This window comes from Lytechinus pictus, unplaced genomic scaffold (genome assembly GCF_037042905.1).
Source record: "Lytechinus pictus isolate F3 Inbred unplaced genomic scaffold, Lp3.0 scaffold_27, whole genome shotgun sequence".
Classification (NCBI taxonomy): Eukaryota; Metazoa; Echinodermata; class Echinoidea; order Temnopleuroida; family Toxopneustidae; genus Lytechinus; species Lytechinus pictus.
In genome coordinates, this window is record NW_026974147.1 from 745,231 (window position 1) to 762,500 (window position 17,270).

The 17,270-nt window shown below is 36.0% G+C and overlaps 1 protein-coding gene across 3 annotated transcripts in view; it reads left to right on the forward strand.

The window, feature by feature from the left end:
- Window positions 1–17,270, forward strand: part of LOC129268470 (elongator complex protein 4-like) — a 31,119-nt gene that overhangs the window by 12,301 nt on the left and 1,548 nt on the right. Inside the window, exons 5-9 of one of the 3 annotated variants that reach the window (XM_064115344.1) lie at window positions 3,948–4,078; window positions 4,436–4,529; window positions 10,169–10,348; window positions 11,847–11,955; window positions 13,876–13,982. In XM_064115344.1, the coding sequence (XP_063971414.1) occupies window positions 3,948–4,078; window positions 4,436–4,529; window positions 10,169–10,348; window positions 11,847–11,955; window positions 13,876–13,982 (621 nt within the window). Of the gene's footprint in view, window positions 1–3,947; window positions 4,079–4,435; window positions 4,530–5,640; window positions 9,132–10,168; window positions 10,349–11,846; window positions 11,956–13,875; window positions 13,983–17,270 lie in introns of those variants that run through there. The other 2 variants (XM_064115342.1, XM_064115343.1) reach the window with 2 other exon arrangements.

The following is a 17,270-nucleotide window of genomic DNA, read 5'->3' on the forward strand; positions in this document are numbered from 1 at the left end:
ATTTATGAAAAATGGACCTAACCCCTTTTGACAAATGAGCTCTTCAGAAGAGGTTGGTTGCAAAAGGGGTTAGGTCCACCCCAAGAAAATCATATTTTTTTATTCTCCCATATTGCAATATTCTTATCCGAAACTAAATTTTCATGATACCATACCATGTGAACATAAAATTTGGTATAAAAGAAATCTACCTGTCTTCATATTTTTCAAAATGTTCTTTTCAAAAAAATTATTTGTGGACCTAACCCCTTTTGCAACCAAACTGAAATGGACCTAACCCCTTTGAAAAAAAAAAGTTTTTTTCTTTGCCATTTTTGTTCACGTTTTAATGGGAATTTCAACTTTTCTGTGGTATCATCTTATAGAGCTATACATTGAGACAACAAAAAAATCAATTTGATGAAAAATGGACCTTACCCATTTTGCAACTGAGTTCTTCATATATATATATATATATATATATATACATATAAATATATATATATATATTTATATCTATTTATATATTATGCAGGGTGCGACATAAGCGCTTGCCCGATTGCCCGGGGCAAGTAAAAGTTAGAGTCGGGCAAGTGTTTTGAAGCAAAGACAAAAACTAATTGCCCGAATCGGGCAAGCAAAATTCTCATATAGAAATTATATTTTAGAAAGATTCCCCATATTTCACCATCAAAATATAGAAAAGAAAAAGAGAGAAAAAAAGCCATATCATTAATTTCTTTCAAAAAAGTTTGTAAGTCATGATTCGAATTGCAAAATTGGCGCCATTTTCTGCAATAAACACACAGCTCAGACACGTACACACACACACACAGAATCAATGGCAGTCTAGCATACCTAGCTAGCTAGCGCCTAGTCCACGCAGCCCATGGTTTCTACGGTGCTGCACGAACGAAGTTTGCTCAAGAAGAAATCTCCCACAGAACTGTCAAACTTCACATTTCTTACCAATGAAAACTCTTGTAATGTCCACATTTCCTAAAAATTGGAGTAGCTCTATCATTTGTAAGCAGTAAAAGGAGAAATTTTCAATTCTGTTATGCTTCAAAAAGATCGGGTTTCGAATGATCGTCTAGTATCGCACACACTGAAATACATTGTTTGACAGTCCCACATATGCATTTGTGTGTATGTTGATAAACGTGGTTTCTTTCGTAACTATTTTTTTTAGCCAAGGAAATTGATAAATTTTCTTCTTTATTTATGACTGGATAGTCTGAGCTTTCTTCCTTACTGTTTTCTTTCTTTCTGCCTATCTTTCCTTTTCTTTTCAATCTTTCCTTCTTTTGAATCTCTCTTTATTTCTTTAAATTTCCTTCCTTCTTTCGTTCATTTTTTCTGTCTTTTCTTTTTATCTTTTTTTCTTTCTTCCTTCCATCCAACCTTTGTTTACTTTGTTTCTTTCTTACTGTCTTTCTTTTTTCCATCCATTCTTTACCTTTTCTTCCTTTCTTTTTTTTCTTCCTTACTTTCTTCATCCCTTTCATTCTTTCTAAATTTCCTTTCTTTATTTTTCCTTCATTCCTTTCTTCCTTTTTTTGTCTTTCGTTCTTTCTTTCTCCTTTCTTTCTTTCTTTCTTTCAGTTTCTTTCTGATTTTCTTTATTTCTGTCTTTTGATCTTTCTTTTTTTTCCATCCATCCTTTTTTCCTTATATTTTCTTTCTGCCTTGCTTCATCTCTTTCCTTCATTCCTTCCTTCATTTCTTTCTGTCTTTCGTTATATCTTTCTTTTCTTTTTTCCTTCCTTCCATCTATCCTTTTACCTTTTCTTTCTCAAGTTCCTTTCTCTCGTTTTTTTCTTTCACTTTTCCTTCCTTCCATCCATCCTTTACCTTTTCTTTTTTCTTCCTTTCTTTCCTTTTACCTTTTTTCTTTCTTTTTCTTTTTTTTATTCATTCCTTTCTTTCTTCCCCTCAGTTTTTTTTCCTATATTTTTTTCCTTTCCTTTTTCTTTCCTTCTTTCTTCCTTTCTTCTTGCTTTCCTTCTTTCTTTCTGATTTTCTTTATTTCTATCTTTCGTTCTTTTTATCTTTCTTTTATTTTCCATCCATCCTTTTTTTTTTCTTTTTTTTTTTCTTTCTGCCTTCCTTCATCTCTTTCCTTCATTTCTTTCTGTCTTTCATTCTATCTTTCTTTTCTTTCTTCCTTTCTTTTTTCTTTCCTTTCTCTTGTTTTCTTTCTCTTCCTTCCATCCATCCTTTACCTTTTCCTTTCTTTCCTTTTACCTTTTTCTTTCTTTATTCGTTTCTTTCTTTCCTTCTTTCCTTTCTTTATTTCCCCTCAGTTTTTTCTCTCAGTTTTTTTTTATTTCTTTCTTTTTTCTTTCCTTCCTTCTTTCCCTTCGTTCTTCCTTCCTTTCTTTCTTTCTTTCTTTCTCTGCCCTGCAGCCATTCTCTCTCTCTCTTTCTTTCTTTCTTTCTTCTTTTTTTTTCTTTCTTCCTTCCTTTATTTCTTCCTCCTTTCTGTCTTTCTTATTTTTTTTCTTTCATTCTCTCCCCCTCTCTTAATTTCTTTTTTTTTCTCTGGTTATTTTCAGTGAATTCCCCTTTTTTTATCGTGTGTCCTAGTCCCCTCCAAAATATATGGAAAATATATGAGATTAGGAAATAGATTAAAGAGCATATTGACCATATATTTTGTCATTATGTACAAGATAAAAATCATTTAAAAAAAAGAAATACAAGGTACATGTACATCAGTAGTCATGTTGAAAAATATATTAAAGCCGTCAATGGTATGGTATGTAAAACAGTAAGCCTATAACTTGTTTTAAAGCAATAAAACTTTGTTTTGAAGGATTTTTTCTGGCAAGTGAAATTTATATTCGGGCAAGTATTTTCCAACTATTTGAAAATTTACTTGCCCGACTGGGCAAGTGCTTCAAAAAAGTTATGTAGCACCCTGTATTATGTATATATATACATATATGTATATATATATATATATATATATACATATAAATTTATATATACATATTTAAGGTACATATAATATATATATATATATATATACTTCGGGAATTCTATCCTTGTATAGAGTGCTCGATGTCCTTCACAGGAAGAGCTTTGAATAATAATAATATATATTATATGTACCTCTCCTTTTGTCTGTCTCTCACCTTCCCTTTTCATTTATTTATCAAGATATTTTTCTCTTCATTTCAATATCTGGGCCTTTTAACACAATGATCACAGGACAATTAAAAAAATAATTTCATGAAGAAAAATATATTCAATCAATCTTTGAATTCCAGCTTACAATCAACCCTTAATTTTGTGAAACATGACCTTAGTCTTTCTTCCAGCAGCTCCTCACTATCCCAGGATGCTTTTATTTAATGCATCTAGTTTCAATAATTTGTGTAAATTTATTTAATGTAGCCACATGAATATAATGTTGGGATATTTAAAAAGGTAAACGTACTGAGAATGTACATTGATTTTACACGCATATGCTTACAGATTACTGCCTCATAGCATAGCCCAATTTTGGCATAAAACTTTTGAAATGATCAAACACCATTTTGTGAACCATGGCAGGGTTATCATACATGTAATCTAAGCTCTGTAGGTATATGAAGTTGACATTACATCATCTGGGCAATTGACTGCTTGACTGTAATACCAAGTGATTATTAGTCCAAGTGATTATTAGACCAAGTGATTATTAGACCAAGTGGTGGTTGGAATTAACAGTAATTAGACCAAAGTGATAGTAGACCAAGTTGGTTTAGCCATGGTGGTTTTAGATAATCTGAGAATTAGACCATCAGTTTAGTTAGCCATGTATCACATGTTATGGTTGTCTATTTTTACAATCCAAGAAATTGGACAATCTACTTCCAATAGATGAAGTGGATCCAAATCAACAATATAGAATATAAACAGAAAAAAAAATATTTGATTGCCCATTCACTAAGAACACCTTTGTGTCCTCTCTTTATCAGGTATCAGAAACAGGTCAGCAGTTTGGTCACAGCTATGATCTCAATCGTGTAATGGGTGAATCGAGACTGACCACTGTCAAAACAAATTGCTTCTATCTTCCATCTGAAAAGATTTCTCTTCATGATAACAGGTATTTAGCATCATTCCAAGACATAAACCAAGCAAACTAATTCCTTCTACAAATGTCAACATTCAAGATTTTGATGAGTGCTGATTTGGTACTGTTGAACACACAAGTTCCTGAACTTTTATAGGTACTTAATTATATGCAGAAATAATGTGTAAATATATGTTTTTAAAAATGCCCTCTGGAGTAAGTTCATTAAGGGCATTACAGCCTTGAGGGGCTGTTCACATAACAACTAAGTGTTTCTTTGATTTTTTTTTGCTAGACTTTCACTAATGTTTCTATCATTCTTATACTGTTGTTAAAACCAACTAAATTCCAGGGTAATATTACTTTGCTGATATTTTGTTTTTACTTTAGTATTAATCAAGCCTATCAGAGATTATTCAGTAAAGTTGAGAGTGAGATTAGTGAAGGTGGATACAGCCTTACCGCAGATGCTGCTAAATCACAGGTAATTCAAAACAAATCACTTTAAAGCCAATGTTTCATTCTGATAGATGTATAAAAGAATATCAATTTTCAAGTTCGAATCCATTTACTTTTGGGTAGTTCAATAGAATAATAAATTCACATCAATGAATCTGTACTTCTATATTATTTTGGCTTTCAAGGTACATATTACACACAATCAGTACTATTTGTTTACGCTATTGGAAATCCTCATATCTAATTTAATCCTAATAAGACGGGGGGGGGGGGGCTGATTCAGCCTGCCCCCTCAACATTTTTTGCTATTTTTGGCCGTGTCGCTCGCTGACTTTTTACTTTCAAGTCTCGTGCAACTTTTGAGACCGAAATTGCGACCACCCGTACTCGGTTCTGAAATTGCACAAATTTTGTAAGTGCATGCAGACCCAAAATTGCTCAAAAACGTAAGTAGTATTTTTAGCCAAAATTCATAAATGGATCATTATTTTTCCTTTTACTGATTAAAATTAATGAATTTCATCTTTATTTATGGTCACAATAAAATCCAACAATTTGCATTGAAAAAAAAAGAATGAAAAACAAAAAGTCCAAAAACATGGAAATACATAAGAAATGGCTGAGAGATGGCCAAGATCATAAGGGGAGGTGGGCTGAATCAGCCCCCCTCACCAGTCAGAGTCTTCTTATGTGTTGAAATTGCCCAGTCTATTTAGGGTTAATTATCAGAATATATAGGAGCACTCAACCTGTTGGCAGCTCCTCTATCTGCTCTCTATTTCTTTGCTTAATTTGGGTGACCTTTGATGTTATCTGGAACCAAATTATCAACAGTGGATTTGGATTCATTTATAGATTGTTCTGGACAAGTTTTGTTGAATCTGAGTCACAGGTTTTAAAGATCTGGACTTGTACTTTTTCTTACTTGCAACTTCACACTGCTGTAATGTAGCCATGTTTTTTATCTTGCACAGTGTACTCAGTAGTATTGATACTCACTCAAGCCTGATTATCACCTTTACCAATCAGTCAGTCCGCAAGCCCTGAAAAAGTAGCTTCTTTTATCCAAGTGATATTCATGACAAGAGGGTTTTTGCATAGTTAATGAGCTTGGTGCGAACCAAAATCCCTCTTTTTATTCGGCCATTGCTGCTCTAAATATTGACCAAATTTCATGTTTTTGGTATCTTTGTAAAGAAGAAGAATCATTCTTTTAGGTCATGTGTTTGGATTTTTAAAAGAATGTTGTAATATAGGAAAAACTTTTGATCTAAAACATGAAACAAAATATTTTTTTCATGCAACAAAAGTTGTTGTTTTCACACTTAATTTCTGTTTAGGCACAAATGATTTTTAGATCATGATAAAGCTGAATATCTAAGCTTTAATATGATATAATTTTTATAAGAAGATGTATTTTAGATGGGTCAGCAGCCAGCTTTTCATAGGCCAAGTACATTTTGCAGCTCAAAAACAAGAATACTGCGCTCTGATTGGTCATAGACCGCACACCCACGCAAATTCCAATGTTCCCCACACTGGGCCTCTGCAAGGTCACACTCACCATGTGGTAATCTCTTCAAATTACCCGCGCCTGTTTGTTTTGAAAACAGTATTCAGCCAATCAGAACTCTGGATTTTATGTTACTCAGAAATTTCAGAAATCTCGTCTTGCATCTTGATGGAAATAACTGGCTGCTGACCCATCTAAAAGATGCCACATATCAAGAGTGACATTGTAAGAAAGTATAGAGTTTGAGCTTTCTGATGATATAAATAATGTTGGTGCCTAAAACACAAAATGTTGCACAATTTGCAAGTGAAAACAGAGGAAGAAATTTCTGTTTGATGCATCTTTTCAGGTAAAAAATTCACTTATTTATCAAAATATTTCATTAAAAAGAAATGACCAATATAAAAGGGTAACATTTACTCTTGCCCATGGTACAAAAATAATCAATATTACTCAAGGAGAAAGTGGTTAAATTCTTTGAGAAAGAAAGTCTCACAATTCACGAGATTTTGCAGGGACATGAATTCAGCCACGAGAGGACTTGGATAAATCTTGCTCATTTGCTCATTAACACAGGGGCTTGCGGACTGACTGCAATGCCCTATTGTAACAGACAAGCAGGACTGTCCACAACAATGGATGCAGTCAAGTGTTTTACTATTGTGTTTCTTCTTGGACTGTGCCTTGGACATGATAATGGTCAGCATTTTATCAAACATGTACTTAAGCCTACATGTACTGTATACCACAACCGTTCTTGTCCACTTCTGCATGTGTTAGGAGATTCTACGGTAGACGAATTAACTATTACCTGAATTCAGATGCTTACCAAATATCCCTTTTGAAGGATGGCGATATTAGTCCTAACCCTGGGCCTGATGTTGGTTGCGGCAGCTGTGATACAGTGCCAGAGACTATTACCTATACCAGGGAACAGTTGTATGATGTCGCCCATCATGATATTTGCCACCAGCGTCTATCTCCTGTACTGTGGAAGAAGCTTGCTACCCTTGGAATCTCGTACAAGAAGAGAACAAAACGTAGTAAGAGAGCATGGATTAAAAGGAGGAATAAGATCTTGCGTTCATCTTTATCCACTTTCCCTGATGATAAATCTCCTACTAAAAATACTCCATTGACCTGCATTTCATCTGGTGAGGCAGACTTTAGTCTTGTATGTAATAAAGGTCTGAAGAAAGGAAATCAGACTCTCATTGGCCTTTGGAATGCACGTTCTTTGAGCAATAAAACAGTGTGCACATGTGATCTAATCCTGGATAACAACCTTGACGTACTAGTTGTTACAGAGTCATGGCTCACAGGAGATTGCAGGGATGACATTGTTATAGTTGACTTAAAGTCAACGCTTCCCAATTATGAAATCCTACATTGTCCTCGAAAGACCTCTCGAGGAGGAGGCATACGTGTCATCCATCGATCATCTGCCACCACATCCGTAAAGGAAATACACAAGTTTTCATCTTCCGAGCTCCTGGACTTTAGCATCCGTTTCTCACCGTCGTCAGTTCTGCATCTGTATGCAGTTTATCGACCGCCACCTTCTTCTTCGAACAAACTGACTTGCGGAATGTTCACATCTTAATTCTTCACTCTCTTGGAGTCTGCAGCTATCGATGATAATTGTCCCCTTATAGTTGGGGACTTCAACATTCATGTTGATAACACTAGTGCAAGCTACGTAAGAACCTTCCTCGGTTCTCTGGACTCAATTGGATTTCAGCAGCATGTTCAGGAGCCAACTCGCCGTGCTGGACATACCATAGACTTAATCATTTCAAGGAGAGTTGATGACATAGTCTCTGGTATCCATCTTCTGTCCAACCTGCCTTCTGATCATTCTGCTGTCATTGCAAGAATTAAGACTGAAAGTTCTGGGAATCCAAGGAAGCGGATCACGTACAGGAAGTTACAGAGTATACATGTAGATATCTGCTCCTTCAGACAAGACATTTTGAATTCATTAGTCATGTCTTTGTTATCGTCTTGTCCTACAGCATCTGTAAACATGTGTAATATGAAATTGTTGGATCTCCTCAATAAGCATGCTCTGTTGAAAGCAAGGTCATCACAATCAATCCCAAAGCTCCATGGTATAGTGAAGAAATCAAGGAAGCGAAGGGGTGCAGACGTCGTGCTGAGCGACTGATGCTGAAATCTGGACTTTGTATTCATAAACAGCTTTACAAGAAGGAATGTGACTCTTACTACAGTAAACTCTTTGAGGCTAAGTCAAGTTACTTCAAAGGTGAGATCGCAGGATCAGATTCAAAGCAGCTGTTCCAGATCGTGAAGAAATTGTCTTCACCTCTGCAGTCCACCACATTTCCTGATCATGACTCTGATGAGGACCTTGCCAACAGATTTGGGGAGTTCTTCGAGAATAAGGTCGCGTCTATCATTTCTTCATTCAACGTCCCCTTTTCTGATGATCTATTACTGCCTTCTCAGACTGGGATTTCACATGACTCCAACCTCTCAGAATTTGACCTTGTTTCTGAAATGCAGGTTAAGCGTGTCATCAAGTCACTTCCTTCGAAATCTTGTAGCTTGGATCCCCTCCCAACTTGGCTAGTGAAGGCATGCCTCGACGAACTCCTGCCTGTTATAACTCTCATCATGAACCTTTCCTTATCATCTGGTGTTGTTCCTGAGTCTTTTAAAACAGCCTGTGTTTTGCCACTTTTGAAAAAACCCAGCCTGGAAACTAAGGATTTCAAGAACAACAGACCTATTGCTAATTTGCCATTTCTTAGTAAAGTTCTTGAAAGAATTGTTGCTGCTCAGCTCAGAACTCACCTTGATGAAAAGGGGCTGTTTCCACCAAATCAGTCAGCTTATCGCCATTTTCATTTTACTGAAACGGCCCTGATAAAGGTTCAGAATGATCTTCTGCTTGCTGTGGATAAAGGACAAGAGACTGTTCTCATCCTTTTGGATTACTCAGCTGCGTTTGACACGCTGGACCATGGTGTTCTTCTTCAACGTTTGGAACATGATTACGGCTTCAGCGGAACTGTTCTTCTTTGGTTGGAATCCTACCTTGCCAGACGAAGCCATAAGGTTGTCGTTCTCTACTCCCTCCATTGGCTTCAGGTTCATAATATAATTATTTTCAAGCTCCTTCTCCGTGTCTATAAAATCATCCATGGTCTCGCCCCATCCTACCTTCAAAATCTTATCTCTCTCTGTCCCTCATCTTCTGCAACTCAATGTCTCCGATCTTCTTCTACTGCTCACCTTCGACTATCTCTAGGACCCCGCACTTTTACCCGTTATGGCGATCGTGCTTTTTCTGCTCTTGCCCCCAAACTCTGGAACAATCTCCCCATCTCCATCAGTAATGCATCCACTGTTGAATCTTTCAAAACACTCCTCAAATCTTACATCATTAAGCAGTCTTCTTAATTCCATATCCTGTTCTCTCTCACCGTATTTTGCTACTTCTTTTTTTTTCTTCTTTCCAATGCCCTTAGAAACTGTTGTATTAAGCGCTATATAAATGTTAATTATTATTATTATTAATATCACCCATTGTCATTTAATCTAATGTGCAGTTGGTCTAATTTTCATCTTGCTTACTAAATATTATTTTAAATATTGTGAAATTAAATATTGATTCATAAACTGTAAGCAATGTTAGGCCAGGTGAATGTTTGGTAAAAGGGTATAACTAGAAATAAGATGAAGTGGTAAATATGCCAAACGAGTCGTGTGGTCAACGGGTCGTGTGGTCCAGTGGTTAGAGCATTGGTTGTGAGTTTGAATCCCTACTCTGCCATTGTCTCTACTTTGATAAAAAGGCCCGAGAGTAATATCTGTCGTCTATAAGGTCAGCCACTATGACTGATTAACCTAGACGTACAATGTTTCCTAGGTAATTGGTTATATACCAGCTTGGCGTTTACCAGCAAAAATGCTGTCCTGCCGAGTTCCTACGGGAGTTACCATAAACAGAAACAGAAACGACGTAAGTCCAAGTGGATAGAGACAAAATGAGCATAGATTAACTAGAATTAGACCAAGTGGATTGGGACCAATGTGAACGTAGACCAAATGGATTGGGACCAATGTGAACGTAGACCAAATGGGTCTAGACCAAATGATCTTCATCTTTGCATTTCTTCTCATAGGGTGTGACGAATCGCAACATTCTTAGACTAGGGATTCACTCATTAGCTTCGCCCCTTTGGGAAGTCAACTCTATTCAGCAATCTACTGTGTCCTTGTGTAGGTTTCTCCATGCACTCCGAGGGATATTAAGAGTCTCATTGGCTGTATGTGTACTCACTATACCTACACACTTATATCAGGTAAATTTAGTCATGATTTTATTAGGTAGCTTTCTTTGTGGTCAGATATGATCCCCTATCCATTTTGCAGTTGGTTATATGGTGTAAAATCACCACATACTAACCATTTCTACACGCTTTTTAGCACTTATACAAATTTCCTTAGACCAAGAATGATATCAAAGTAGAGATATTGTGCAAGTGAATGTGATTCCTGTTTGCCTATATTTTGTTTTGTCTTTGTGATGTTAAAATGACAGTGATATGATTGATTCTCTAATTTGAACTTTATCAATCAATTTCTTATGTAGGCCATGGTGCATGCTCATTGCTGCCTCATATACTGTTAAGTATATATTCACATGTATAATTCATTTAATTAATTTCATAACTGTAAAACAGACCTTTATTTTACATTGAATATAATTGTTGACCATGCAGTATACTGTTTACTCAAACAACCCCTTTGTGGTCAGTGGCTTGTTGCAGGAAGAGTTAAAATCAAACACAACTTTAAACAATCAAATGCAATTTGATTTTCAACCAATGAAACATGCAAATTACAGACTTGTGCCAGATTTTTGAGTTGCATCTAACCCTTAAGACCGGGGGGGGGGGGCTGATTCAGCCCCCCTCAACACTTTTCACGATAAATCCGCCACGCAAAATGTATTAACAGCATCGCTCACCGACATATTACTTTGAAATATCTTGCAACTTTTGAGACCACAATTGCTACTCCAAGGTGCATGGTTCCAAAATTACACAACATTCTTAAGTGCATTCAGACCCCAAAAATCTCAAAAACGTGAATTTGTCTACAAATCCAATGCAAATAGTGTTTTTAGCTAAAATTCATAAATGTATCTTTTTTTTCCATTTGCTGATTAAAATAAATAAATTCTTTCTTTGTTATGGTCAAAATAAAGTCCCTCACAATTTCCATTGAAAAAACAATACAAAACAAAAAATAAAAAAACAAAGAAAATACATAAGAAATTTAGAAAACAATAAAATACATTAAGAATTATCAACATCACATTTATTTCAATGAGATGTTGAAATTTGTTTAAAGTACATTTGATCAGATTCCTCTAAAGAGTCTGTGAACCCAAAATTAGCATTGTAGGGGCATTATTTAGTAAATTAGAGCAAACTTTTAATTTTACTCATAAATTAGCATAATCAATTACAAGTAGCATCGAGTTTTTTCGCAGAATTTGATCATGAAGATTTGTAGATTATTCTATGAGTAAAGTGTGTGTCGCAATCAATGGCCGAGATCATAAGGGGGGGCAGCTGAATCAGTCCCCCCCCCCCTCTGTGTTTTCTTAGGTGTTGAATAGCCCAGTCTAATAGGGTTAGGGTTTTTTTCTGCCATGTCTGTGCCATGTATATATTCATATTGTTTGATTTACTGAGTTTGTATATGTTGTATGTTTTCTCATAACCAGTGGGAAATGAATTTACTTCTGAAAGATAATAAATGCTTAAATCCTTTTTTTTTGTTCGGTTGCAGGATGAAAGTAAAGTTAGAAAAATAGAGAGACTCTGTGATACTGTTATCAGACTTGAATCATTTGCAGGGTCTGATAAAGAGACTAATCCAGTTTATAAAGAATACCATGGTAAGTTTAAAGGAAGGGTTTCATTTTCATAATTTCTGGAAAAAAAAAGTTGTTTTCACAGGCAACCTGCTGTCCAATAAAACATAGACAGCAAAAGATTTTTCTGAAAATTAAGAATAGGCCTCGGACGATTGTCAATTTTACCATTTGATTATTTCCTGAAAAAAACAATCAAATCATTTTATTGTTTGTTGGGAATCACGTCTTCTAGCCAATAGTTGACCTGCTTATGAAGACCTCCCAGAGTATTGTCTGTTACTCATAATTGAAAGTAAACCTTTTATCCCCCCTACCCTCTCTTTGATTTCTATTTCAAAAGAAACTATATGAAATGAGATTAAAACTTTCACTTCATTGTTCCAATGTAAAAATCTCTCCTAAATCAGTGCATGCTTGTATTATGCATCCCCCCTGCATATGAATGAATCAGCCTACAGTCTTGGGTCCAATTTATGTCTCTGTAAACAACTCGTTCATGAAGTATTCTTTGAGACAGACACGCATGTGGTGCCTTTTACTTATTGAAAAATTTCATCCATTGCCCATACCATGCCCCAACCTCCACATGTGGCACTGTCCTTGATGTTAAAAATATTTTGCAAAATATTTTTCATTTAGTACCTCTCAAATTACAATTTTTTATAATTTGAACCTATAACTGGGTCTATTTTGGGAAACTAGTCAACTGGAATTAGGTGATGGCGCATGTTGGAATGTTATTTTGATTTTGTGAGTGGGGGGAGGGGCTGGGGCTATTGGAGATTGCATTGTTTTGAAACATGAAAAGAATTCTTGATGCCACCGCTATCTTTCTCTCTGTGTCTCTCTCTCTCTCTCACACACACACACCCACACACAGAGATAGGGAGGAGGAGTCAATTTGTTTCTGAAGTCACAACCTTTCCCATTACCTTTCAATAATGGGAACGCAAGTGGCTTCTTCTTTGTCTCCCAAACTAAGTTTCATTGGCCATCGAATGTCCAATCACATATCGGCTCAAGTCGGCTATTTGTGTGTGTACTTTCTGTTTTAAGCGCACACAGACATGCAACCATAGTGTTATATACACCTATGGATACATTGTGTATCAAGGGCAAGGCCGGGTGGGACCTCTTTAAGGTTGGTGTTTAACTGTGATACAATCATTCTTCATTTTTGACATCGGTAGCATCATTTTCAAACCTGTATCAAGTATTTAAGAAAATTGTTATCATTGTTATCTTGTCATTTTGTTACTATTACTTGAGTATTCGAGTAATTCGAGTATTCCCAAGTGTCTAATCGAGATCTGCCGAACATTCAAACAGTGCAAATTTTGCTAATCGATTAGCGATCGGCGGCAAGCCATTCGAACCATTCGATCAATCGATGTTTGCTCCCAGGCCTAATTAAGAACCTGTGATTTAGCCTTTACAATGTGTCATTTACCAATAGCTACATGTATATTCAACAGCTAAAACAAAACTATTGCAGGACAGACTTCTCCTTCTTATCTTGTACTTGCAAAGACTGGAATCCATCAAGCTGGGATCAATAGATACCTTAGAATTTTGACATGCACCGAAGAAGAAGTATGTAACTGGTTTATTTATAACGAAACATGAATAATTCTTCAGGTTTTTTTGGGGGGATGCACTGTTTTGTCATGCACAATTGAAAATCATTTAGGAAAATGGCAGTTTATGATTTAGGATCAAATGCAGCTTGGAATAGTTTCAGTCATTCTTAGAAGTTATATTTACCGGATTACAAGCAATGCTTAGAAACAGTCATTCATGGAGGTCATAAGGTGTTTTTTTTATGGCTTTCTGAGATATTTTGCATTAAACATTATATATCTGAATAAGTGCCCCCTTCTCCCTATTATATAAGAACATTGTATATTTTGTGCTTAGGAAATTATTGATGTTGTTTTGCAGGTTTATTTCATATCCGTAGACTTCCAAGACTCAATTCACTATCTAGTTACCTTCCTGATTCTCTGGATCTGGCATTCAAGTTACGTAGGAAGAAGCTTACTATCGAGGTACGTCTTTCACTCAAAATAAATAATGCAGGAAGGAATCATTGAAACATAATGCTTATACCAGAAAAAAAAAAACACAAACATTGAGAGTGGGTAGATTTTGTTATTTGATGAAATAGAAAAGACATTTAAATGTCCCACAATTCTTTCCCCTCTGATATTAATTAGTAAGTAGGCAATACATAATGACTATTTTTCCATGTAAAATCAGCTGTTTTCTTTCTTTTGTAACATTCAATTCAATTCAATTCAAAATGGTGTATTAAAAATACTTTCTTTGCGGCAAAAGCCGAATTGCAAAAGTTTACATTTCAAACAAAATCATCAATTACAAGGTAAAAATAACTTATAGTACTACGGACAAATTTCAATATAGACATATATGTAACAAAGTATATAATAAATAAATTTAAATCGATGCTCACTGATCAAATAGGAAAATATGCAAAGTACATGTAAATATACCAGATGTGTTACAATGATCATTTTAGATTTTCTCGTTTGTAAGAAATATGTCAATTTAAACCTGATATTAGATTGTAAAAAATAATACAAGAATATGGGTTTAAGTGGGTGTGTTTGTAAAGAGAGACAGATAGAGCTGATAAATGGAATGTGAGATGTAGAAGAAAAAGAGAAAAGCAAGAAAAGGGAAGGAAGAGGGAGGATCACACCCGGTTATACTGAACAATGTCTTAATGATTTGTGTGACAAATGGCAAGATGTGATAACTTAGAATTATAAAAATTACATTCATATAATGTTCACATTTATTAGATAAGAATAAACTTATCCGAACTGAGATGAGTGGATACAGGAAATGCAGATAGGAATAGAAATAGTGGAAGAGAGAAGAGAGGCAGAGAGAGAGAGAGGAGAAGAAATTGATGGTGGAAGGGAAATAGGGAGAAAAGGGCGGAGATGCAATTAGGTCACATTTGTTTTATACATACTGCAATAATACATATTTTGGCAATTTTGCGATTTCAATTAAAATTTTAAGTTTATGGCTAGATTTCAGTGAATAATTGCTCATATGAAAGAAAAATATTTTGAATAACAAAGAAAAATCAAATGAAATTTGAGTTCGCCAACATAAAAAGAACTCAACATTAGAACTATTATGTAATCTGCATTTTACAGAAACCAACAATCTTTTAATGATATTACATTTAAAGAGTCCAATGAATTATGAGTTCTTGAGTTCTCAGCCATCCTATTTTAATTATTATACATGTAACGATAGGGGAAGATATATACAAAAAAAAAAAAAAAAACCTCCTTGTAATCAATTCTTTTAGAGTTAAGGTGCCGAATCAACGAGGGTAGGGGCTATTTCTATATCGTGAAGTTCGACATCGCATCTCTACTATTCCGTTCGAGCTTCTAGTCTGATATTGACAAGTCCTATTTTGAGGTAGAAGATGATACAGTTTAGACGTAGGGATTTGCATAGACTTTGCAAACGCAAGACAGAGTTTGACCCGTCTATCTTCAAGAGACATCAGTTTTGACTGGAGTAAAGCATGCTCATATGATGAATATGCTGCCCCAAGAATGATCTAAGGGCACGTTTCTGAATACGTTCGATGACTTGTACTTGTTGTTTTGTTAGAGCACCTGACCATACTGGTACAGCATATTCAACAACTGGTCTCACGAAACTAGTGTATACAACTATAAGGTCCTGAAATGACAGACTATGATATTTCAAAGTGCGAAGAACATATAAATGACTATTTGCGCGCTTGACCATATATTCAACATGTGTAGACCATTTCAAATCCGACTGGATATAGACGCCAAGTAATTTCAAAGTATTGCTACGATGCAGAGACACAGCCTGTAGTGAGAGCACCGTCGGGTTTGGTACATTTCTACAAAAACTTATGTCCATTGTGGAACACTTTTGTGAATTCAAACGCATTCCATTTGCGGTTGACCATTCATGTAGTTCAGTAAGTGCAGACAAGAGTGTTGACGGTGCTCTCACAGGACGGGTCTCAACAAATGTGAGGTCATCAACGTATTTGAAATGATCTACACATATGTCATTAGTCCTTGATAAACTGAGTTCATTGGCTGCAGCGTCGTTTACCACGGCCAGAAACACAACCGGGCCTAATTTCGTGCCCTGGGGTACGCCCGCTGAAGTGGTATACCAATTCGACAGGGCTCCTTTGTATTTCACCCTTTGATGGCGCTCTGAAAGAAAGTTCTCGATCCACGCCACATGACTGCCCTGCACGCCCATGTCTAGCAGTTTGTTGATCGCTACTGTATGATCCACTCGATCGAAAGCTTTAGAAAAATCGGTGACGAGGACTGTAGAGGCTGAACCACCCTTATCAGCATGACTGTGGAGGATATGCAGAATGTCAATCAAACAGTGACTAGTGGAAACACCCTTTAGGTTACCAAACTGAGCAGGATCCATCCTTGGCATCATTGAATTAAGAACATCCTTAGCAACAAAGTGCTCTGCTACCTTTGCAAAGGTGTCTGTCAGTGCAACTGGTCGCAGACTGTCTACGTGAGCAGGTGTCACTGTTGTCTTTGGAAGAGGCGTAATGTGTGCTCGCTTCCACATGCATTGATTCATGGATCTAAGTGTGCATAGTTTGACACGTGCTTACCTGTACAGAGCAATGTCATTGGCATAATAAAAGAACAAATTTAGCTCAAATACATATCCATACATACACACACATAACTCGAAAGAGAGAAAGAAGTGTTGGATAGAACTGTTGAATGCGTTTCAGATACTGGTGTACTGTAAATTTAAGCAGCGAACATATTGTTCAGGGGGGATGAACTATTTTGTCATCCCCTTCAGTTGAATAGTATGATGTTATGTTACCCAGGCTATGGTTTCATTATTATAGGGAATGTGATATTATTCAGATGCTTTTTGTTTATCACTCGGGATAGAATGAGTTTTAATGATTAATACACTGGAGATAATATTTTTAACACTGCCTGATAGAGTAAAGTCCAGGAATAGCTGGCCTTGGTCTAAGCCCAGTCATGTGTGTAAATCCTATTTGAAAAAGTTTTCTTCAGCGGCTTAGCAACTTCTAACTCCCAGCCTCGACTCCATTCAGAGTTGAGTCATTTTAAGTTTTTGGGTTAGGGCTGGCGGTGTTATCCAGAGCACACATCAGTCTGTCCTATGAAGCTTTGGTCACATGTTATCTTGAGTGAACATACCCGGTATATGGTCTAAATCACATTATTGAGGGCTTACTTCTCTATCCATGGCCACAGATGATATTTGTCTACCATTGG